The sequence below is a fragment of the Panulirus ornatus genome, chromosome 5, assembly GCF_036320965.1.
Source record: "Panulirus ornatus isolate Po-2019 chromosome 5, ASM3632096v1, whole genome shotgun sequence".
NCBI lineage: Eukaryota > Metazoa > Arthropoda > Malacostraca > Decapoda > Palinuridae > Panulirus > Panulirus ornatus.
The window spans coordinates 23,793,847-23,818,211 of record NC_092228.1 but is presented as its reverse complement, the minus strand read 5'-3'; the positions used below and the strand labels follow the sequence as shown (position 1 = coordinate 23,818,211).

The following is a 24,365-nucleotide window of genomic DNA, read 5'->3' as shown; positions in this document are numbered from 1 at the left end:
AGAGGGGCAAGTATGAAGTCTGTTGGGGATGAGAGAGCTTGGGAAGTGAGTCAGTTGTTGTTCGCTGATGATACAGCGCTGGTGGCGGATTCATGTGAGAAACTGCAGAAGCTGGTGACGGAGTTTGGTAAAGTGTGTGGAAGAAGAAAGTTAAGAGTAAATGTGAATAAGAGCAAGGTTATTAGGTACAGTAGGGTTGAGGGTCAAGTCAATTGGGAGGTGAGTTTGAATGGAGAAAAACTGGAGGAAGTGAAGTGTTTTAGATATCTGGGAGTGGATCTGTCAGCGGATGGAACCATGGAAGCGGAAGTGGATCATAGGGTGGGGGAGGGGGCGAAAATTTTGGGAGCCTTGAAAAATGTGTGGAAGTCGAGAACATTATCCCGGAAAGCAAAAATGGGTATGTTTGAAGGAATAGTAGTTCCAACAATGTTGTATGGTTGCGAGGCGTGGGCTATGGATAGAGTTGTGCGCAGGAGGATGGATGTGCTGGAAATGAGATGTTTGAGGACAATGTGTGGTGTGAGGTGGTTTGATCGAGTAAGTAACGTAAGGGTAAGAGAGATGTGTGGAAATAAAAAGAGCGTGGTTGAGAGAGCAGAAGAGGGTGTTTTGAAATGGTTTGGGCACATGGAGAGAATGAGTGAGGAAAGATTGACCAAGAGGATATATGTGTCGGAGGTGGAGGGAACGAGGAGAAGAGGGAGACCAAATTGGAGGTGGAAAGATGGAGTGAAAAGGATTTTGTGTGATAGGGGCCTGAACATGCAGGAGGGTGAAAGGAGGGCAAGGAATAGAGTGAATTGGAGCGATGTGGTATACAGGGGTTGACGTGCTGTCAGTGGATTGAATCAAGGCATGTGAAGCGTCCGGGGTAAACCAAGGAAAGCTGTGTAGGTATGTATATTTGCGTGTGTGGACGTGTGTATGTACATGTGTATGGGGGGGGTTGGGCCATTTCTTTCGTCTGTTTCCTTGCGCTACCTCGCAAACGCGGGAGACAGCGACAAAGTATAAAAAAAAAAAAAAAAAAAAAATATATATATATATATATATATATATTCTTTTCTTTCTTTTATACTATTCGCCATTTCTCGCGTTAGCGAGGTAGCGTTAAGAACAGAGGACTGGACTTTTGAGGGAATATCCTCACCTGGCCCCCTTCTCTGTTCCTCTTCTTTTGGAAAATTAAAAAAAAAAAACGAGAAGGGAGGATTTCTAGCCCACTGCTCCCTTCCCTTTTAGTCACCTTCTACGACACGCAGGGAATACGTGGAAAGTATTCTACGGTTAGCCGTAGAGCGGCGCAGTTCTTTCGGCGTCCCGTGCTCCACTGCCGGTCCTTTAAAACGCGAGGGAGGGTCACTGAGGTAGAGTAGACTTTTCCCCCCAATAAAGTCGGCTGCGCCTAGTCTTGGGCCAGCACGTACCAATATCCGCATCTGGTCTCCAAGGTAAGAAGCCTCTGGACGATAGATTAATGTAGATAAGGGAAATCGGGAAGTTAGATCTGTAACTTCGGGACAAGGATTGGCTCTGAGGGTTGAGCCAGTCTGGCCTGTGCAGGAAGCGGGCCTGGGTTCAGGCGCAGGACTGAACAAGGTGAAAGAGGTAGTAGTGGTGTTGGACGTGATGTTGTCGTCAAGTCCTCTGCATTATCCTCTTCCTCTTCCTCCACCATCACCCATTGTTGGCATGTCTATGTTGCCCCTGCAAGGTGCTGCTGCTGCTGATGTCAGTTGTAACAGTCAGCGAGGTTTCTAGTCATCATCGTCATCAGTATTATGTCATGAGCCTGTGGTATTATAATAAGAAGGAAGAAGATCTGAGCAGGTCGTCTCAGCATGTACGTACGCACGTAAGTATGCATGTATGTATGCCTGTATGTCAGGGGTATTCAGGGGGAGAAGTTTTTGGCGTTGAAGGAAATGGAGGAGTTGTTTAAACAAGTTTGTCAGGGGCAACAGTTCTGATGCTGCTGCTGCTGCTGCTTCTTCTACTTCTTCCTCCTGTACTTCTTCTTGCTCTTCTTCTGCTGATGCTGCTGCTACTACTACTACTACTACCAGTGCTACTACTATTGCTGCTTGACGGGTTTGCTCTTCCTTATTATGATGATGTTGCTGCGTCTTTTGTCCTCTGCAGCTGTTACTGCTGTTACTATGAACAGTGCTACCGCTGATGCTGACATGTTGTGTCCTGTGGAGATTGGTAGTGCTAGAAATGGATGAAGGTAAGCAATTATGCAGAATAAATGTAGTACAAGAACAGGAAAAGAGTCAAATACTTTGTTTAATCATGTTAAAAACTATGATCATTGTACTGACTGGAGTAGCGCCATCGCAGTTATTAACTTCAACTCCTGTACAATGAGAATTGTACAGGAGCACAATCCTCTGTCGACAAGCACAGAGAATTGTACCATTAATAAAGTGAAGGTCTAAACAAATTGAAATAGCTTTATTGTTCATATAATTTGTAAACAGTTCCTTTTCTTGTCCATATAACAATTTTATGATGCCCTTGATGCCAGACGTGGACGAACCCGACCTCAACTGACTATCATATTTCTTTCTTATATCTCCCCTGCCGTGATTATTGAACGGATTTGCACATGGGAACTTATTATGTTTCATTTCCCCATGGACTCATAGCAATATACTTTATCATCCATTCAAGCTTACCTCCCGATTGACTTGGCCCTCAAACCTGCTTTACCTGGTGGCCTTGCTCTTGTTCACATTTGCAAACGGCTTTCTTGTTTCACACACTTTACCAATGTTACATGGTTGCATTGCATGGGCTGTAGGTAGAATTTTGCGCAGGAAGGTGGATGTCCTGGAAATGAGATGTCTGAGGACAATATGTGGTGTGAGGTGGTTTGATCGAGTAAGTAATAATAGGGTAAGAGAGATGTGTGCTAATAAAAAGAGTGTGGTTGAGAGAGCAGAAGAGGGTGTTTTAAAATGGTTTGGTCTCATGGAGAGAATGAGTGAGGAAAGATTGACCAAGAGGATATATGTGTCAGAGGTGGAGGGAACGAGGAGAAGTGGGAGACCAAATTGGAGGTGGGAAGATGGAGTGAAAAAAATTTTGAGTGATCGGGGCCTGAACATGCAGGAGGGTGAAAGGCGTGCAAGGAATAAAGTGAATTGGAACGATGTGGTATACCTGGGTCGACGTGCTGTCAATGGATTGAACCAGGGCATGTGAAGCGTCAGGGGTAAACCATGGAAAGTTGTGTGGGGCCTGGATGTGGAAAGGGAGCTGTGGTTTCGGTGCATTATTACATGACAGCTAGAGACTGAGTGTGAACGAATGGGGCCTTTGTTGTCTTTACCTAGCGCTACCTCGCACACATGAGGGGGGAGGGGGTAATTATTTCATGTGTGGCGAGGTGGCGATGGGAATGAATAAAGGCAGACAGTATGAATTATGTACATGTGAATGTATGTATATGTCTGTGTGTGTATGTATATATGTATACGTTGAGATGTATAGGTATGTATATTTGCGTGTTTGGAAGTGTATGTATATACATGTGTATGTGGGTGGGTTGGGCCATTCTTTCGTCAGTTTCCTTGCGCTACCTCGCTAAAGCGGGAGAGAGCGACAAAGCAAAATAAACAGATTAAAAAAAAAGTATATATATACATATATATATTTTTCTTTCATACTATTTGCCATTTCCCGCGATAGCGAGGTAGCGTTAAGAACAGAGGACTGGGTCTTTGAGGGAATATCCTCACCTGGCCCTCTTCTCTGTTCCTTCTTTTGGGAAAAAAAGAAAAGAAAAAAACGAGAGGGGAGGATTTCACTTCCGCTTCCATGGTTCCATCCGCTGCCAGATCCACTCCCAGATATCTAAAACACTTTACTTCCTCCAGGACAAGACCAAGGGAAGGAGTAGCAGTACTCCTGAAACAGGAGTTGTGGGAGTATGTGATAGAATGTAAGAAAGTAAATTCTCGATTAATAAGGGTAAAACTGAAAGTTGATGGAGAGAGATGGGTGATTATTGGTGCATATGCACCTGGGCATGAGAAGAAAGATCATGAGAGGCAAGTGTTTTGGGAGCAGCTGAATGAGTGTTTTATTGGTTTTGATGCACGAGACCGGGTTATAGTGATGGGTGATTTGAATGCAAAGGTGAGTAATGTGGCAGTTGAGGGAATAATTGGTATACATGGGGTGTTCAGTGTTGTAAATGGAAATGGTGAAGAGCTTGTAGATTTATGTGATGAAAAAGGACTGGTGATTGGGAATACCTGGTTTAAAAAGCGAGATATACATAAGTATACGTATGTAAGTAGGAGTGATGTCCAGAGAGCGTTATTGGATTACGTGTTAATTGACAGGCGCGCGAAAGAGAGACTTTTGGATGTTAATGTGCTGAGAGGTGCAACTGGTCTGATCATTATCTTGTGGAGGCTAAGGTGAAGATTTGTATGGGTTTTCAGAAAAGAAGAGTGAATGTTGGGGTGAAGAGGGTGGTGAGAGTAAGTGAGCTTGGGAAGGAGACTTGTGTGAGGAAGTACCAGGAGAGACTGAGTACAGAATGGAAAAAGGTGAGAACAAAGGACGTAAGGGGAGTGGAGGAGGAATGGGATGTATTTAAGGAAGCAGTGACGGCTTGCACAAAAGATGCTTGTGGCATGATAAGCTTGGGAGGTGGGCAGATTAGAAAAGGTAGTGAGTGGTGTGATGAAGAAGTAAGATTATCAGTGAAAGAGAAGAGAGAGGCATTTGGACGAATTTTGCATTGAGATAATGCAAATGAGTGGGAGATGTATAAAAGAAAGAGGTAGGAGGTTAAGGGGAAGGTGAAAGACGTAAAAAAGAGGGCAAATGAAAATTGGGGTGAGAGAGCATCATTGAATTTGTGGGAGAACAAAAAGATGTTTTGGAAGGAGGTATGTAAAGTGCCTAAGACAAGTGAACGAATGGGAAGATGATAACAAATAGTGGTGATGTGAGAAGGAGATGGAGTGAGTATTTTTAAGGTTTGTTGAAGGTGTTTGATGATTGAGTGGCAGATATAGGGTGTTTTCGTCGAGTTGGTGTGCAAAGTGAGAGGGTTAGGGAGGATGATTTAGTAAACAGAGAATAGGTAGTAAAAGCTTTACGGAAGATGAAAGCCAGCAGGGCAGCGGGTTTGTTTGGTATTGTAGTGGAATTTATTAAAAAACGTGGTGCTGTATTGTTGACTGGTTGGTAAAGCTATTTAATGTATGTATGACTCATGGTGAGGTGCCTGAGCATTGGCAGAATACATGGAGAGTACATTGTACAAAGGGAAAGGGGATAAAAGTGAATCCTCAAATTACAGAGGAATAAGTTTGTTGAGTATTTCTGGGAAATTATATGGGAGGGCATTGATTGAGAGGGTGAAGGCATGTACAGAGCATCTGATTGGGGAAGAGCAGTGTGGTTTCAGAAGTGGTAGAGGATGCGTGGATAAGGTGTTTGCTTTGAAGAATGTATATGAGAAATACTTAGAAAAGCAAATGGATTTGTATGTAGCATTTATGGATCTGGAGAAGGCATATGATAGAGTTGATAGAGATTCTCTGTGGAAGGACTTAAAAATATATGGTGTAGGAGGTAAGTTGTTAGAAGCAGTGAAAAGTTTTTATCGAGGATGAAAGGCATGTGTACGTGTACGAAGTGAGGAAAGTGATTGGTTCTGAGTGAATGTATGTTTGCGATAGGCGTGCGTTATGTCACCATGGTTGTTTGATTTGTTTATGGATGGGGTTGTTAGGGAAGTGAATGCAAGAGTTTTGGAAAGAGGGGCAAGTTTATTGTATGTTGTGGATGACAGCGCTTGGAAAGTGAGTCAGTTGTTGTTCGCTTATGATACAGCGCTGGTGGCTGATTCGGGTGAGAAACTGCAGAATCTGGTGACTGAGTTTGGTACAGTGTGTGAAAGAGGAAAGCTGAGAATAAACGTGAATAAGAGCACGGTCATTAGGTACAGTAGGGTTGAGGGACAAGTCACTTGGGAGGTAAGCTTGAATGGAGAAAAACTGGAGGAAGTGAAGTGTTTTAGATGTCTGGGAGTGGATTTGGCAGCGGATGGAACCATGGGAGCGGAAATGAATCATAGGGTGGGGGAGGTAGGGAAAGTTTTGGGAGCGTTGAAAAATATGTGAAAGTCTAGAACGTTATGTTAGAAAGCAAAAATGGGTATGTTTGAAGGAATAGTGGTTCCAACAATGTTATATGGTTGCAAGGCGTGGGCTATAGATAGAGTTATGTGGAGCAGAATGGATGTGCTGGAAATGAGATGTTTGAGGACAATATGTGGTGTGAGGTGGTTTGATCGAGTAAGTAATGAAAGGATAAGAGGGATGTGTGGGAATAAAGAGAGTGTGGTTGATAGAGCAGAAGAGGGTGTTTTGAAATCGTTTGGTCACATGGAGAGAATGAACAAGGAAAGATTGACCAGGAGGATATATGTGTCGGAGGTGGAGGGAACGAGGAGAAGTGGAAGACCAAATTGGAGGTGGAAAGATGGAGTGAAAAACATTTTGAGTGATCGTGGCCTGAACATGCAGGAGGGTGAAAGGCGTGCAAGGAATGGAGTGCATTGGAACGATTTGGTATACCGCTGTCGACTTGATGTCAATGAGTTGAACCAGGGCATGTGAAGCGTCTGAGGTAAACCATGAAAAGTTTTGTTGGGCCTGATTGTGGAAAGGGAGCTGTGATTTCGGTGCATTATATATGACATCTAGAGACTGAGTCTGAACGAATGTGGCCTTTGTTTTTTCCTAGCGATACCTCGCGCAAATGCGGGGGGAGGGGGTTGTCATTTTATATGTGGCGGGTTGGCGACGGGAATGAATGAGGGCAGACAGTATGAATTATGTACTTGTGTATATATGTATATGTCTGTGTCTGTGTGTATATATGTATACGTTGAGATGTATAGGTATGCATATGAACGTGTCTGCATGTGTATGTATATACACGTGTATTTAGGTAGGTTCGGCCAGTCTTTCGTCCGTTTTCTTGCGCTATCTCGCTAACGCGGGAGACAAGGACAAAGTATAATAATAATAATAATGATATATATGTATATATATATATATATATATATATATATATATATATATATATATATATATATATATATATACTAACAAAGTGTATATGAACGCGCACCTTCATAGAACATACAAACCTCCAACAGCCAGAATCGAACCCTGGACCCCTGTGCAACAGGCGGGAGCGCTACCGCTAAACTATGATCGCCCCTATAGGGAAATGACTATTCGAATGCTATGTTCTCGAATACCCTTTGTCTCACGGTGGTGGGTAACGGGGTCTACACTGGTCATTTCCTTTCAGGCGCATATAACCAGCAAATAGCATTTTACCGAACCTAACTGTACAATGCGGAGGTATATGAATGACCGGCGTAGACCCTGTTGTTCACCAACGTGAGACGAACGGTATTCAGGTACATAGTATTCGAATAGTCATTTCCTTGTAGGGGCGATCATAGCCTAGCGGTAGCGCTCCCACCTGTTGCATAAGGGTCCCGGGTTTGATCCTGACTGTTGGAGGTTTCTATGAAGGTGCGTGTTCTTATGCACTTTGTTCGTATTCATTTTCTTTTATACTACTCGCAATTTCCCATGTCAGCGAGGTAGCGTTAAGAAGAGAGGACTGAGCCTTTCAGTGAAATTCTCACTTGACCCCCTTCTCTGTTCCTTCATTTGGAAAATTAAAAAACGAGAGAGGAAAATTTCCAGCACCCCGTTCTCTCCCCTTTTAGTCGCCTTCTACGACACGCAGGGAATACGTGGGAAGTTCCTCTTTTTTTGTAATTTTTCAAAAGAAGGAACAGAGAAGGGGGCCAGGTGAGGATATCCCCTCAAAGGCCCAGTCCTTTGTTCTTAACGTTACCTCGCTAACGCGGGATATGACGAAGAGTATGAAAGGAAGAAATTTAAGATATATATATATATATATATATATATATATATATATATATATATATATATATATATATATATATATATATATATATATACTAGCCTAAATCAGGTACCTATATCATCGACCAACTTCTAGGGGTGGATGAACAGCTGGGATGACTTTGGACCGACTGCCTCAACCAGAATTGAATCCTATGCGTTTGACCCTGGACGGGCTGTGTGTGGGTCATTGGCAAGAACGCTAATCGCTAACTAATTTGTAATATTTCAATGTATATATGGTCGAAGAGCGTTATCTTGGATCTGAAGACTGTCTTAGTGATGAAAATAATCAACGAAACGAATATGTGCTTAGTTCATTGGCCTGAGGAAATTTATCATTTAGAATGTATAGTATCCAATTGTTTCAGGTCAGAATACCAGATAACTACAAGATCTCCAGAACGCGCTCACATGAGATGAGTGGAAGTGTAGATGGAAATTTACAATTTACCTGTCATTACCTGTCATTTTACGTTTGTTAATGTTCATTCTGTTTTCTATTGCTTCTATTTCTCCTTACCCATGTGTTGCAGGAGCACTACCAGACGTACAACGTGGCCCTGGGCTTGCAGCGTCATTCTCCGCTGAAGAGTAAGTTGAGCCAACTTATGGGCTGGATACAACAGAGCGGCCTTGTGAGCAAGTTCTTCCTTGACTCTCTCCGACTGGACGCGTCGCTCCGGGTGAGACATTGTAGATGATAGAGAAGGAAAATAAGAATAAGTGATGATGTAAGTTATTTACAGTGAATTTATTCTAAATACCCTTATTCCGTTTAATGAAGGATCCAAATACGCATGCAGAGTCTCGATTATTTTCTGCACCCGATTCTCTTAATCTTTTAATTTTCACTTCAGATACCCTGTAACTGTAATGTTTTCTCTAAAACTCAGTAATCATCAAAAACATAAGTACATTTATAGTACTACTTTAGAAATATGAATGTTAATAATGATAATAATAGTACTAACAATAATGATGATGATAATAGTAATGATAATGACACCAATAATGATAATGATAATAATGATAATAATAGTAATAATACTTGTGGCATGATAAGCGTGGGAGGCGGGCAGATTAGAAAGGGTAGTGAGTGGTGGGATATGTATATATATATATATATATATATATATATATATATATATATATATATATATATATATATATATATATATCTTTTTTTTTTTATACTTTGTCGCTGTCTCCCGCGTTTGCGAGGTAGCGCATATATATATATATATATATATATATATATATATATATATATATATATATATATATATATATATATATATATATATATATATATATATATATATATATATACATATATATATATATATATATATATATTTGGTAAACATGTATACCAAATGGCGTCCTAGCTTCGTCTCTTCGATGTATATCAACTGACTGTTATATTTCTCTCTTATGTCTCCCCTGATGATGTGATTATTACACGAAAGTGCACTTGGGAACTTTTCGTGTTTCATTTTCCCCGTGGACCCATAGGAATATCTTGATCACGCGCAAAATTGTGATTCTTTCCAATATATATTTTTTTTTCTTTTGCTTTGTCGCTGTCTCCCGCGTTTGCGAGGTAGCGCAAGGAAACAGACGAAAGAAATGGCCCAACCCACCCCAATACACATGTATATACATAGGTCCACACACGCAAATATACATACCTACACAGCTCTCCATGGTTTACCCCAAACGCTTCACATGCCCTGATTCAATCCACTGACAGCACGTCAACCCCGGTATACCACATCGATCCAATTCACTCTATTCCTTGCCCTCCTTTCACCCTCCTGCATGTATAGGCCCCGATCACACAAAATGTTTTTTTTTCACTTCATCTTTCCACCTCCAATTTGGTGTCCCACCTCTCCTCGTTCACTCCACCTCCGACACATATATCCTCTTGGTCAATCTTTCCTCACTCATTCTCTCCATGTGCCCAAACCATTTCAAAACACCCTCTTCTGCTCTCTCAATCACGCTCTTTTTATTCCCACACATCTCTCTTACCCTTACGTTACTTACTCGATCAAACCACCTCACACCACACATTGTCCTCAAACATCTCATTTCCAGCACATCCACCCTCCTGCGCACCACTCTATCCATAGTCCACGCCTCGCAACCATACAACATTGTTGGAACCACTATTCCTTCAAACATACCCATTTTTGCTTTCCGAGATAATGTTCTTGACTTCCACACATTCTTCAAGGCTCCCAGGATTTTCGCCACCTCCCTCACCCTATGATCCACTTCCGCTTCCATGGTTCCATCCGCTGCCAGATCCACTCCCAGATATCTAAAACACTTTACTTCCTCCAGTTTTTCTCCATTCAAACTTACCTCCCAACTGACTTGACCCTCAACCCTACTGTACCTAATAACCTTGCTCTTATTCACATTTACTCTTAACTTTCTTCTTTCACACACTTTACCAAACTCATTCACCAGCTTCTGCAGTTTCTCACATGAATCAGCCACCAGCGCTGTATCATCAACGAACAACAACTGACTCACTTCCCAAGCTCTCTCATCCCCAACAGACTTCATACTTGCCCCTCTTTCCAAAACTCTTGCATTTACCTCCCTAACGACCCCATCCATAAACAAATTAAACAACCATGGAGACATCACACACCCCTGCCGCAAACCTACATTCACTAAGAACCAATCACTTTCCTCTCTTCCTACACGTACACATGCCATACATCCTCGATAAAAACTTTTCACTGCTTCTAACAACTTGCCTCCCACACCATATATTCTTAATACCTTCCTCAGAGCATCTCTATCAACTCCATCATATGCCTTCTCCAGATCCATAAATGCTACATACAAGTCCATTTGCTTTTCTAAGTATTTCTCACATACATTCTTCAAAGCAAACACCTGATCCACACATCCTCTACCACTTCTGAAACCACACTGCTCTTCCCCAATCTGATGCTCTGTACATGCCTTCACCCTCTCAATCAATACCCTCCCATATAATTTACCACATAATTTATATATATATATAAATATATGTATATATATATATATATATATATATATATATATATATATATATATATATATATATATATGTATATATATATATATATATATACTTATTTTACTTTGTCGCTGTCTACCGCGTTTGCGAGGTAACGCAAGGACATAGACGAAAGAAATGGCCCAACCCACCCCCATACACATATATATACATAAACGTCCACACACGCAAATATACATACCTATACATCTCAATGTACGCATATATATACACACACAGAGACATACATATATGCACACAATTCACACTGTCTGCCTTTATTCATTCCCATCGACACCTCGCCAAACATGTAATACCATCCCCCTCCCCCCTCATGTTTGCGAGGTACCGCTAGGAAAAGACAACAAAGGCCCCATCCGTTCACACTCAATCTCTTGCTGTCATGCAATAATGCCCGAAACCACAGCTCCCTTTCCACATCCAAGCCCCACAAAACTTTCCATGGTTTACCCCAGTCGCTTCACATGCCCTGATTAAATCCACTGACAGCACGTCAACCCCGGTATACCACATCGATCCAAATTACTCTATTCCTTTCCCTCCTTTCACCCTCCTGCATGTTCAGGCCCCGATCACTCAAAATCTTTTTCACTCCATCTTTCCACCTCCAATTTGGTCTCGCACTTCTCCTCGTTCCCTCCACCTCCGACACATATATCCTCTTGGTCAATCTTTCCTCACTCATTCTCTCCATGTGCCCAAACAATTTCAAAACACCCTCTTCTGCTCTCTCAACCACGATCTTTTTATTTCCACACATCTCTCTTACCCTTACATTACTTACTCGATCAAACCACCTCACACCACATATTGCCCTCAAACATCTCATTTCCAGCACATCCACCCTCCTGCGCACAACTCTATCCATAGCCCAAGCCTCGCAACCATACAAAATTGTTGGAACCACTATTCCTTCAAACATACCCAATTTTCCTTTCGGAGATAATGTTCTCGACTTCCACACATTCTTCAAGGCTCCCAGAATTTTCGCCCCCACCCCCACCCTATGATTCACTTCCGCTTCCATAGTTCTATCCGCTGCCAGATTTACTCCCATATATCTAAAACACTTTACTTCCTCTAGTTTTTCTCCATTCAAACTTACCTCCCAGTTGACTTGACCCTCAACCCTACTGTACCTAACAACATTGCTCTTATTCACATTTACTCTTAACTTTCTTCTTTCACACACTTTACCAAACTCAGCCACCAGCTTCTGCAGTTTCTCACATGAATCAGCCACCAGCGCTGCATCATCAGCGAACAACAACTGACTCACTTCCCAAGCTCTCTCATCCACAACAGACTCCATACTTGCCCCTCTTTCCAAAACTCTTGCATTCACCTCCCTGACAACCCTATCCATAAACAAATTAAACAACCATGGAGACATCACACACCTCTGCCGCAAACCTACATTCACTGAGAACCAATCACTTTCCTCTCTTCCGACACGTACACCTGCCTTACATCCTAGCTAAAAACTTTTCACTGCTTCTAAAAGCTTGCCTCCCACACCATATATTCTTAATACCTTCCACAGAGCATCTCTATCAACTCTATCACATGCCTTCTCCAGATCCATAAATGCTACATAAAAATCCATTTGCTTTTCTAAGTATTTCACAAATATATTCTTCAAAGGAAACACCTGATCCACACATCCTCTACCACTTCTGAAACCACACTGCTCTTCCCCAATCTGATGCTCTGTACATGCCTTCACCCTTTCAATCAATACCCTCCCATATAATTTACCAGAAATACTCAACAAACTTATACCTCTGTAATTTGAGCACTCACTCTTATCCCCTTTGCCTTACTACAATGGCACTATGCACGCATTCCGCTAATCCTCAGGCACCTCATCATGAATCATACATACATTAAATAACCTTACCAACCAGTTAACAATACAGTCACCCCCTTTTTTAATAAATTTCACTGCAATACCATCCAAAGATGCTTCCTTGCAGGCTTTCATCTTCCGCAAAGCTTTTACTACCTCTTCTCTGTTTACCAAATCATTTTCCCTAACCTTCTCACTTTGTACACCACCTCGACCAAAACACCCTATATCTGCCACTCTATCATCAAACACATTCAACAAACCTTCAAAATACTCACTCCATCTCCTTCTCACATCACCACTACTTGTTATGACCTCCCCATTTGCGCCCTTCACTGAAGTTCCCATTTGCTCCCTTGTCTTACGCACTTTATTGACCCCCTTCTAGAACATCTTTTTATTCTCCCTAGAATTTAATGATACTCTGTCACCCCAACTCTCATTTGCCCTCTTTTTCAACTCTTGCACCTTTCTCTTGACCTCCTGTCTCTTTCTTTTATACATCTCCCACTCAATTGCATTTTTTCCCTGCAAAACTCGTCCAAATCCCTCTCTCTTCTCTTTCACTAATAATCTTACTTCTTCATCCCACCACTCACTACTCTTTCTAATCAACCCACCTCCCAAGCTTCTCATGCCACAAGCATCTTTTGCGCAATCCATCACTGATTTCCTAAAAACATTCCATTCCTCCCCCACTCCCCTTACTTCCATTGTTCTCACCTTTTTCCATTCTGTACTCAGTCTCTCCTGGTACTTCCTCACACAAGTCTCCTTCCCAAGCTCACTTACTCTCACCACCCTCTTCACCCCAACATTCATTCTTCTTTTCTATATATATATATATATATATATATATATATATATATATATATATATATATATATATATATATATATATATATATACATATATATATATATATTTTTTTTTTTCATACTATTCGCCATTTCCCGCGTTAGCGAGGTAGCGTTTAGGGGAGAAAGAATACTTCCCACGTATTCCCTGCGTGTCGTAGAAGGCGACTAAAAGGGGAGGGAGCGGGGGGCTGGAAATCCTCCCCTCTCAATTTTTTTTTAATTTTCCAAAAGAAGGAACAGAGAAGGGGGCCAGGTGAGGATATTCCCTCAATGGCCCAGTCCTCTGTTCTTAACGCTACCTCGCTAACGCGGGAAATGGCGAATAGTTTGAAAAAGAAAAAAAAATATATATATATATATATATATATATATATATATATATATATATATATATATATATATATATACATATATATACACACATATATATATATATATATATATATATATATATATATATATATATATATATATATATATATATATATATTTTTTTTTTTTTTTCATACTATTTGCCATTTCCCGCGTTAGCAAGGTAGCGTTAAGAACATAGAACTGGGCCTTAGAGGGAATATCCTCACCTGACCCCCTTCTCTGTTCCTTCTTTTGGAAAATTAAAAAAAACAAGAAAGGGGAGGATTTCCAGCCACCCGCTCCCTCCCCTTTTAGTCGCCCTCCACGACACGCAGGGAATACGTGGGAAGTATTCTTTCTCCCCTATCCCCAGGGATAATATATATATATATATATATATATATATATATATATATATATATATATATATATATATATATATATATATATATATATATATATATATATATATTTATTTCAAAACACCCTCTTCTGCTCTCTCAACCACACTCTTTTTATTTCCACACATCTCTCTTACCCTTACGTTACTTACTCGATCAAACCACCTCACACCACACATTGTCCTCAAACATCTCATTTCCAGCACATCCATCCTCCTGCGCACAACTCTATCCATAGCCCACGCCTCGCAACCATACAACATTGTTGGAACTACTATTCCTTCAAACATACCCATTTTTGCTTTCCGGGATAATGTTCTCGACTTCCACACATTTTTCAAGGCTCCCAAAATTTTCGCCCCCTCCCCCACCCTATGATCCACTTCCGCTTCCATGGTTCCATCCGCTGACAGATGGTTTGGGCACATGGAGAGAATGAGTGAGGAAAGATTGACCAAGAGGATATATGTGTCGGAGGTGGAGGGAACGAGGAGAAGAGGGAGACCAAATTGGAGGTGGAAAGATGGAGTGAAAAGGATTTTGTGTGATCGGGGCCTGAACATGCAGGAGGGTGAAAGGAGGGCAAGGAATAGAGTGAATTGGAGCGATGTGGTATACCGGGGTTGACGTGCTGTCAGTGGATTGAATCAAGGCATGTGAAGCGTCCGGGGTAAACCATGGAAAGCTGTGTAGGTATGTATATTTGCGTGTGTGGACGTGTGTATGTACATGTGTATGGGGAGGGTTGGGCCATTTCTTTCGTCTGTTTCCTTGCGCTACCTCGCAAACGCGGGAGACAGCGACAAAGTATAAAAAAAAAAAAAAAAAAAAAAAAAAATATATATTTATATATACATACTTATATATATATATATATATATATATATATATATATATATATATATATATATATATATATATATATACATACATACCACTACCATCATCATTTTGCTTTGCCGCTGTCTCCCGCGCCTGCAAGACAGCGCAAGGAAACAGACGAAAGAAATGGCCCAACCCACCCCCATACACATGCACACACACACACGTCCACACACGCAAACACACACACCCACACATCCCAATGTACACATACATATACACACAGACACCTACATATATACACATGCACACAATTCACACTGTCTGCCCCTACTCATTCCCACCGCCACCCCGCCACACATGGAATAACATCCCCCCCCCCCCTCATGTGTGCGAGGCAGCGCTAGGAAAAGACAACAAAGGCCCCACTCGTTCACACCCAGTCTCCAGCTGTCACTCAATAACGCCCGAAAGCACAGCTCCCTTTCTGCATCCAGGCCCCACAGAACCCTCCACGGTTCACCCCAGACGCCCCACACGCCCTGATACAATCCACCGACATATATATATATGTCCCGGACCACAAGGACGCCACGTCTCCCTCCTTCCTTCACCCCGGGCGCCTGGCGATGACGGATGGCCCGTATTGGAGACAGTCTTCGGAAGGAAAGACCAACAGCCCCAACTATTCCAAGAAGACCGATTTCGACGATGAAGGCCTGCACTGTGGCTGAGAGATTGACTTGAGGAGGCAGAAGTGATATTGTGACAGTGATTGTGTCAGCGTCGCGTCGCCTCGCCGCAGTGTATCGAGACAGACTTCCCCAGAACTTTAAAGGGGAAGTAAATGTTTATAGTTGTGTTAATGGAGTGATAGTTTTCATGCATGGTGTTTTTGACAAGAAAATAGTGAAGTTGGAGAAAAATGTAGCTTAGACATTGAAGCTTATTGATACAGTGGTGAAATTGATGAGAACTGCTATTGACGTTTGTGTGAATAAATTGTACATTTCCTTTTCCATAGCCAGAGGTTGAACCATTATGTGACATTCATTTTTTTTCATTCATTTCAAGCTAAAAGTTTGTTTTCTAAATTGTTTCTTACATTTTTCATATGTATATATATGTATGTGTGTGTGTGTGTGTGTATGTGCGTATGTGTGTGTGTGTGTGTGTGTGTGTGTGTATATGTATATATATATGTATATTATCCCTGGGGATAGGGGTGAAAGAATACTTCCCACGTATTCCTCGCGTGTCGTAGAAAGCGACTAGAGGGGACGGGAGCGGGGGGCCGGAAATCCTCCCCTCCTTGTATTAACTTTCTAAAATGGGAAACAGAAGAAGGAGTCACGCGGGGAGTGATCATCCTCCTCGAAGGCTCAGAGTGGGGTGCCTAAATGTGTGTGGATGTAACCAAGATGTGAAAAAAGGAGAGATAGGTAGTATGTTTGAGGAAAGGAACCTGGATGTTTTGGCTCTGAGTGAAACGAAGCTCAAGGGTAAAGGGGAAGAGTGGTTTGGAAATGTCTGGGGAGTGAAGTCAGGGGTTAGTGAGAGGACAAGAGCAAAGGAAGGAGTAGCAATACTCCTGAAACAGGAGTTGTGGGAGTATGTGATAGAGTGTAAGAAAGTAAATTCTCGATTAATATGGGTAAAATTGAAAGTTGATGGAGAGAGGTGGGTGATTATTGGTGCATATGCACCTGGGCATGAGAAGAAAGATCAAGAGAGGCAAGTGTTTTGGGAGCAGCTAAATGAGTGTGTTAGCGGTTTTGATGCACGAGACCGGGTTATAGTGATGGGTGATTTGAATGCAAAGTTGAGTAATGTGGCAGTTGAGGGAATAATTGGTATGCATGGGGTGTTCAGTGTTGTAAATGGAAATGGTGAAGAGCTTGTAGATTTATGTGCTGAAAAAGGACTGATGATTGGGAATACCTGGTTTAAAAAGCGAGATATACATAAGTATACTTATGTAAGTAGGAGAGATGGCCAGAGAACGTTATTGGATTACGTGTTAATTGACAGGCGTGCGAAAGAGAGACTTTTGGATGTTAATGTGCTGAGAGGTGCAACTGGAGGGATGTCTGATCATTATCTTGTGGAGGCTAAGGTGAAGATTAGTATGGGTTTTCAGAAAAGAGGAGTGAATGTTGGGGTGAAGAAGGTGGTGAGAGTAAGTGAGCTTGGGAAGGAGACCTGTGTGGGGAAGTACCAGGAGAGACTGTGTACAGAATGGAAAAAGGTGAGAACAATGGAAGTAAGGGGAGTGGGGGAGGAATGGGATGTATTTAGGGAATCAGTGATGGATTGCGCAAAAGATATTGTGGCATGAGAAGAGTGGGAGGTGGGCTGTATAGAAAGGGTAGTGAGTGGTGGGATGAAGAAGTAAGAGTATTAGTGAAAGAGAAGAGAGAGGCATTTGGACGATTTTTGCAGGGAAAAAATGCAATTGAGTGGGAGAAGTATAAAAGAAAGAGACAGGAGGTCAAGAGAAAGGTGCAAGAGGTGAAAAAAAGGGCAAATGAGAGTTGGGGTGAGAGACTATCAGTAAATTTTAGGGAGAATAAAAAGATGTTCTGGAAGGAGGTAAATAGGGTGCGTAAGACAAGGGAGCAAATGGGAACTTCAGTGAAGGGCGTAAATGGGGAGGTGATAACAAGTAGCGGTGATGTGAGAAGGAGATGGAATGAGTATTTTGAAGGTTTGTTGAATGTGTCTGATGACAGAGTGGCAGATATAGGGTGTTTTGGTCGAGGTGGTGTGCAAAGTGAGAGGGTTAGGGAAAATGATTTGGTAAACAGAGAAGAGGTAGTAAAAGCTTTGCGGAAGATGAAAGCCGGCAAGGCAGCAGGTTTGGATGGTATTGCAGTGGAATTTATTAAAAAAGGGGGTGACTGTATTGTTGACTGGTTGGTAAGGTTATTTAATGTATGTATGACTCATGGTGAGGTGCCTGAGGATTGGCGGAATGCGTGCATAGTGCCATTGTACAAAGGCAAAGGGGATAAGAGTGAGTGCTCAAATTACAGAGGTATAAGTTTGTTGAGTATTCCTGGTAAATTATATGGGAGGGTATTGATTGAGAGGGTGAAGGCATGTACAGAGCATCAGATTGGGGAAGAGCAGTGCGGTTTCAGAAGTGGTAGAGGATGTGTGGATCAGGTGTTTGCTTTGAAGAATGTATGTGAGAAATACTTAGAAAAGCAAATGGATTTGTATGTAGCATTTATGGATCTGGAGAAGGCATATGATAGAGTTGATAGAGATGCTCTATGGAAGGTATTAAGAATATATGGTGTTGGAGGCAAGTTGTTAGAAGCAGTGAAAAGTTTTTATCGAGGATGTAAGGCATGTGTACGTGTAGGAAGAGAGGAAAGTGATTGGTTCTCAGTGAATGTAGGATTGCGGCAGGGGTGTGTGATGTCTCCATGGTTGTTTAATTTGTTTATGGATGGGGTTGTAAGGGAGGTAAATGCAAGAGTCCTGGAAAGAGGGGCAAGTATGAAGTCTGTTGGGGATGAGAGAGCTTGGGAAGTGAGTCAGTTGTTGTTCGCTGATGATACAGCGCTGGTGGCTGATTCATGTGAGAAACTGCAGAAGCTGGTGACTGAGTTTGGTAAAGTGTGTGGAAGAAGAAAGTTGAGAGTAAATGTGAATAAGAGCAAGGTTATTAGGTACAGTAGGGGTGAGGGTCAAGTCAATTGGGAGGTGAGTTTGAATGGAGAAAAACTGGAGGAAGTGAAGTGTTTTAGATATCTGGGAGTGGATCTGTCAGCGGATGGAACCATGGAAGCGGAAGTGGATCATAGGGTGGGGGAGGGGGCGAAAATTTTGGGAGCCTTGAAAAATGTGTGGAAGTCGAGAACATTATCTCGGAAAGCAGAAATGGGTATGTTTGAGGGAATAGTGGTTCCAACAATGTTGTATGGTTGCGAGGCGTGGGCTATGGATAGAGATGTGCGCAGGAGGATGGATGTGCTGGAAATGAGATGTTTGAGGACAATGTGTGGTGTGAGGTGGTTTGATCGAGTAAGTAACGTAAGGGTAAGAGAGATGTGTGGAAATAAAAAGAGCGTGGTTGAGAGAGCAGAAGAGGGTGTTTTGAAATGGTTTGGGCACATGGAGAGAATGAGTGAGGAGAGATTGACCAAGAGGATATATGTGTCGGAGGTGGAGGGAACGAGGAGAAGAGGGAAAGATGGAGTGAAAAAGATTTTGTGTGATCGGGGCCTGAACATGCAGGAGGGTGAAAGGAGGGCAAGGAATAGAGTGAATTGGAGTCATGTGGTATACAGGGGTTGACGTGCTGTCAGTGGATTGAATCAAGGCATGTGAAGCGTCTGGGGTAAACCATGGAAAGCTGTGTAGGTATGTATATTTGCGTGTGTGGACGTGTGTATGTACATGTGTATGGGGGGGGGGGTTGGGCCATTTCTTTCGTCTGTTTCCTTGCGCTACCTCGCAAACGCGGGAGACAGCGACAAAGTATAAAAAAAAAAAAAAAAAAAATATATATATATATATATATATATATATATATATATATATATATATATACATATATATATATATATATATATATATATATAGGGATCATTGGGTGGGGGAGGGGACGAAAATTCTGGGAGCCTTGAAGAATGTTTGGAAGTCGAGAACATTATCTCGGAAAGCAAAAATGGGTATGTTTGAAGGAATAATGGTTCCAACAATGTTGTATGGTTGCGAGGCGTGGACTATGGATAGAGTTGTGCGCAGGAGGATGGATGTGCTGGAAATGAGATGTTTGAGGACAATGTGTGGTGTGAGGTGGTTTGATCGAGTAAGTAACGTAAGGGTAAGAGAGATGTGTGGAAATAAAAAGAACGTGGTTGAGAGAGCAGAAGAGGGTGTTTTGAAATGGTTTGGTCACATGGAGAGAATGAGTGAGGAAAGATTGACCAAGAGGATATACGTGTCGGAGGTGGAGGGAACAAGGAGAAGAGGGAGACCAAATTGGAGGTGGAAAGATGGAGTGAAAAAGATTTTGTGTGATCGGGGCCTGAACATGCAGGAGGGTGAAAGGAGGGCAAGGAATAGAGTGAATTGGAGCGATGTGGTATACCGGGGGTGACGTGCTGTCAGTGGATTGAATCAAGGCATGTGAAGCGTCTGGGGTAAACCATGGAAAGCTGTGTAGGTATGTATATTTGCGTGTGTTGACGTATGTATATACATGTGTATGGGGGTGGGTTGGGCCATTTCTTTCGTCTGTTTCCTTGCGCTACCTCGCAAACGCGGGAGACAGCGACAAAGCAAAAAAAAAAAAAAAAAAAAAAAAAAAAAATATATATATATATATATATATATATATATATATATATATATATATATATATATATATGGCTGATTCATGTGAGAAACTGCAGAAGCTGGTGACTGAGTTTGGTAAAGTGTGTGAAAGAAGAAACTTAAGAGTAAATGTGAATAAGAGCAAGGTTATTAGGTACAGTAGGGTTGAGGGTCAAGTCAATTGGGAGGTGAGTTTGAATGGAGAAAAACTGGAGGAAGTGAAGTGTTTTAGATATCTGGGAGTGGATCTGGCAGCGGATGGAACCATGGAAGCGGAAGTGGATCATAGGGTGGGGGAGGGGGCGAAAATTCTGGGAGCCTTGAAGAATGTGTGGAAGTCGAAAACATTTTCTCGGAAAGCAAAAATGGGTATGTTTGAAGGAATAGTGGTTCCAACAATGTTGTATGGTTGCGAGGCGTGGGCTATGGATAGAGTTGTGCGCAGGAGGATGGATGTGCTGGAAATGAGATGTTTGAGGACAATGTGTGGTGTGAGGTGGTTTGATCGAGTAAGTAACGTAAGGGTAAGAGAGATGTGTGGAAATAAAAAGAGCGTGGTTGAGAGAGCAGAAGAGGGTGTTTTGAAATGGTTTGGACACATGGAGAGAATGAGTGAGGAAAGATTGACCAAGAGGATATATGTGTCGGAGGTGGAGGGAACGAGGAGAAGAGGGAGACCAAATTGGAGGTGGAAAGATGGAGTGAAAAAGATTTTGTGTGATCGGGGCCTGAACATGCAGGAGGGTGAAAGGAGGGCAAGGAATAGAGTGAATTGGAGCGATGTGGTATGCCGGGGTTGACGTGCTGTCAGTGGATTGAATCGGGGCATGTGAAGCGTCTGAAGTAAACCATGGAAAGCTGTGTAGGTATGTATATTTGCGTGTTTGGACGTATGTATATACATGTGTATGGGGGTGTGTTGGGCCATTTCTTTCGTCTGTTTCCTAGTGCTACCTCGCAAACGCGGGAGACAGCGACAAAGCAAAAAAAAAAAAAAAAATATATATATATATATATATATATATATATATATATATATATATATATATATATATATATATAAATATATATATATATATATATATATATATATATATATATATATATATATATATATATATATATATATATATGTATACATATATATATATATATTTATATATGTATGTGTGTGTTTTGGGATCAGCTGAATGAGTGTGTTAGTGGTTTTGATGCACAAGAACAGGTAATAGTAATGGGTGATTTAAATGCAGAGGTGAGTAATGTGGCAGTTGAGGGAATAATTGGTATACATGGAGTGTTCAGTATTGGAAATGGAAATGGTGAAGAGCTTGTAGATTTATGTGCTGAAAAATGACTGGTGATTGGGAATACCTGGTTTAAAAAACGAGATATTCATAAGTATACGTATGTAAGTAGGAGAGATGGCCAGAGAGCGTTATTGGATTACATGTTAATTGACAGGCGCGCGAAAGAGAGACTTTTGGATGTTAATGTGCTGAGAGGTGCAACTGGAGGGTTGTCTGATCATTATCTTGTGGAGGTTAAGGTGACGATTTGTATGGATTTTCAGAAAAGAAGAGTGAACGTTAGGGTGAAGAGTGTGGTGAGAGTAAGGGAGCTTGGGAAGGAGACTTGTGTGAGGAAGTACCAGGAGAGACTGAGTACAGAATGGAAAAAGGTGAGAACAATGGAAGTAAGGGGAGTGGGGAGGAATGGGATGTATTTAGGGAATCAGTGATGGATTGCGCAAAAGATGCTTGTGGCATGAGAAGCGTGGGAGGTGGGTTGATTAGAAAGGGTAGTGAGTGGTGGGATGAAGAATTAAGATTATTAGTGAAAGAGAAGAGAGAGGCATTTGGACGATTTTTGCAGGGAAAAAATGCAATTCAGTGGTAGATGTATAAAAAAAAGAGACTGGAGGTCAAGAGAAAGGTGCAAGAGGTGAAAATAGGGCAAAGGAGAGTTGGGGTGAGAGAGTATCATTAAATTCCAGGGAGAATAAAAAGATGTTGTGGAAGGAGTTAAATAAAGTGCGTAAGACAAGGGAGCAAATGGGAACTTCAGTGAAGGGCGCAAATGGAGAGGTGATAACAAGTAGTGGTGATGTGAGAAGGAGATGGAGTGAGTACTTTGAAGGTTTGTTGAATGTGTTTGATGGTAGAGTGGCAGATATAGGGTGTTTTGGTCGAGGTGGTGTGCAAAGTGAGAGGGTTAGGGAAAATGATTTGGTAAACAGAGAAGAGGTAGTAAAAGCTTTGCGGAAGATGAAAGCCGGCAAGGCAGCAGGTTTGGATGGTATTGTAGTGGAATCTATTAAAAAAGGGGGGTGACTGTATTGTTAACTGGTTGGTAAGGTTACTTAATGTATGTATGACTCATAGTGAGGTGCCTGAGGATTGGCGGAATGCGTGCATAGTGCCATTGTACAAAGGCAAAGGGGATAAGAGTGAGTGCTTAAATTACAGAGGTATAAGTTTGCTGAGTATTCCTGGTAAATTAAATGGGAGGGTATTGATTGAGAGGGTGAAGGCATGTACAGAGCATAAGATTGGGGAAGAGCAGTGTGGTTTCAGAAGTGGTAGAGGATGTGTGGATCAGGTGTTTCCTTTAAAGAATGTATGTGAGAAATACTTAGAAAAGCAAATGGATTTGTATGTAGCATTTATGGATCTGGAGAAGGCATATGACAGAGTTCATAGAGATGCTCTGTGGAAGGTATTAAGAATATATGGTGTGGGAGGAAAGTTGTTAGAAGCAGTGAAAAGTTTTTATCGAGGATGTAAGGCATGTGTACGTGTAGGAAGAGAGGAAAGTGATTGGTTCTCAGTGAATGTAGGTTTGCGGCAGATGTGTGTGATGTCTCCATGGGTGTTTAATTTGTTTATGGATGGGGTTGTTAGGGAGGTGAATTCAAGAGTTTTGGTAAGAGGGGCAGGTATGAAGTCTGTTGGGGATGAGAGAGCTTGGGAAGGGAGTCTGTTGTTGTTCGCTGATGATACAGCGCTGGTGGCTGATTCATGTGAGAAACTGCAGAAGCTGGTGACTGATTGTGGTAAAGTGTGTGAAAGAAGAAAGTTAAGAGCAAATGTGAATAAGAGCAATGTTATTAGGTACAGTAGGGTTGAGGGTCAAGTCAATTGGGAGGTAAGTTTGAATGGAGAAAAACTGGAAGAAGTAAAGTGTTTTAGATATATGGGAGTGGATCTGGCAGCGGATGGAACCAATAAGCGGAAGTGAATCATAAGGTGGGGGTGTGGGTGAAAATCCTGGGAGCCTTGAAGAATGTTTGGAAGTCGAGAACATTATCTCGGAAAGCAAAAATGGGTATGTTTGAAGGAATAGTGGTTCCAACAATGTTGTATGGTTGCGAGGCGTGGGCTATGGATAGATTGGTGCGCAGGAGGGTGGATGTGCTGGAAATGAGATGTTTGAGGACAATGTGTGGTGTGAGGTGGTTTGATCGAGTAAGTAATCGAGTAAGAGAGATGTGTGGAAATAAAAAGAGCGTAGTCGAGAGAGCAGAAGAGGGTGTTTTGAAATGGTTTGGGCACATGGAGAGAATGAGTGAGGAAAGATTGACCAAGAGGATATATGTGTCGGAGGTGGAGGGAACGAGGAGAAGTGGGAGACCAAATTGGAGGTGGAAAGATGGAGTGAAAAAGATTT

General features: G+C 41.8%; 1 protein-coding gene across 2 annotated transcripts in view; it reads left to right on the top strand.

The window, feature by feature from the left end:
- LOC139746784 (ionotropic receptor 21a-like) overlaps window positions 1-24,365 on the top strand; it is a 140,824-nt gene that overhangs the window by 111,841 nt on the left and 4,618 nt on the right. For both annotated transcript variants that reach the window (XM_071658343.1, XM_071658337.1), the window contains exon 7: window positions 8,525-8,674. In XM_071658343.1, the coding sequence (XP_071514444.1) occupies window positions 8,525-8,674 (150 nt within the window). The remainder of the gene's footprint in view (window positions 1-8,524; window positions 8,675-24,365) is intronic.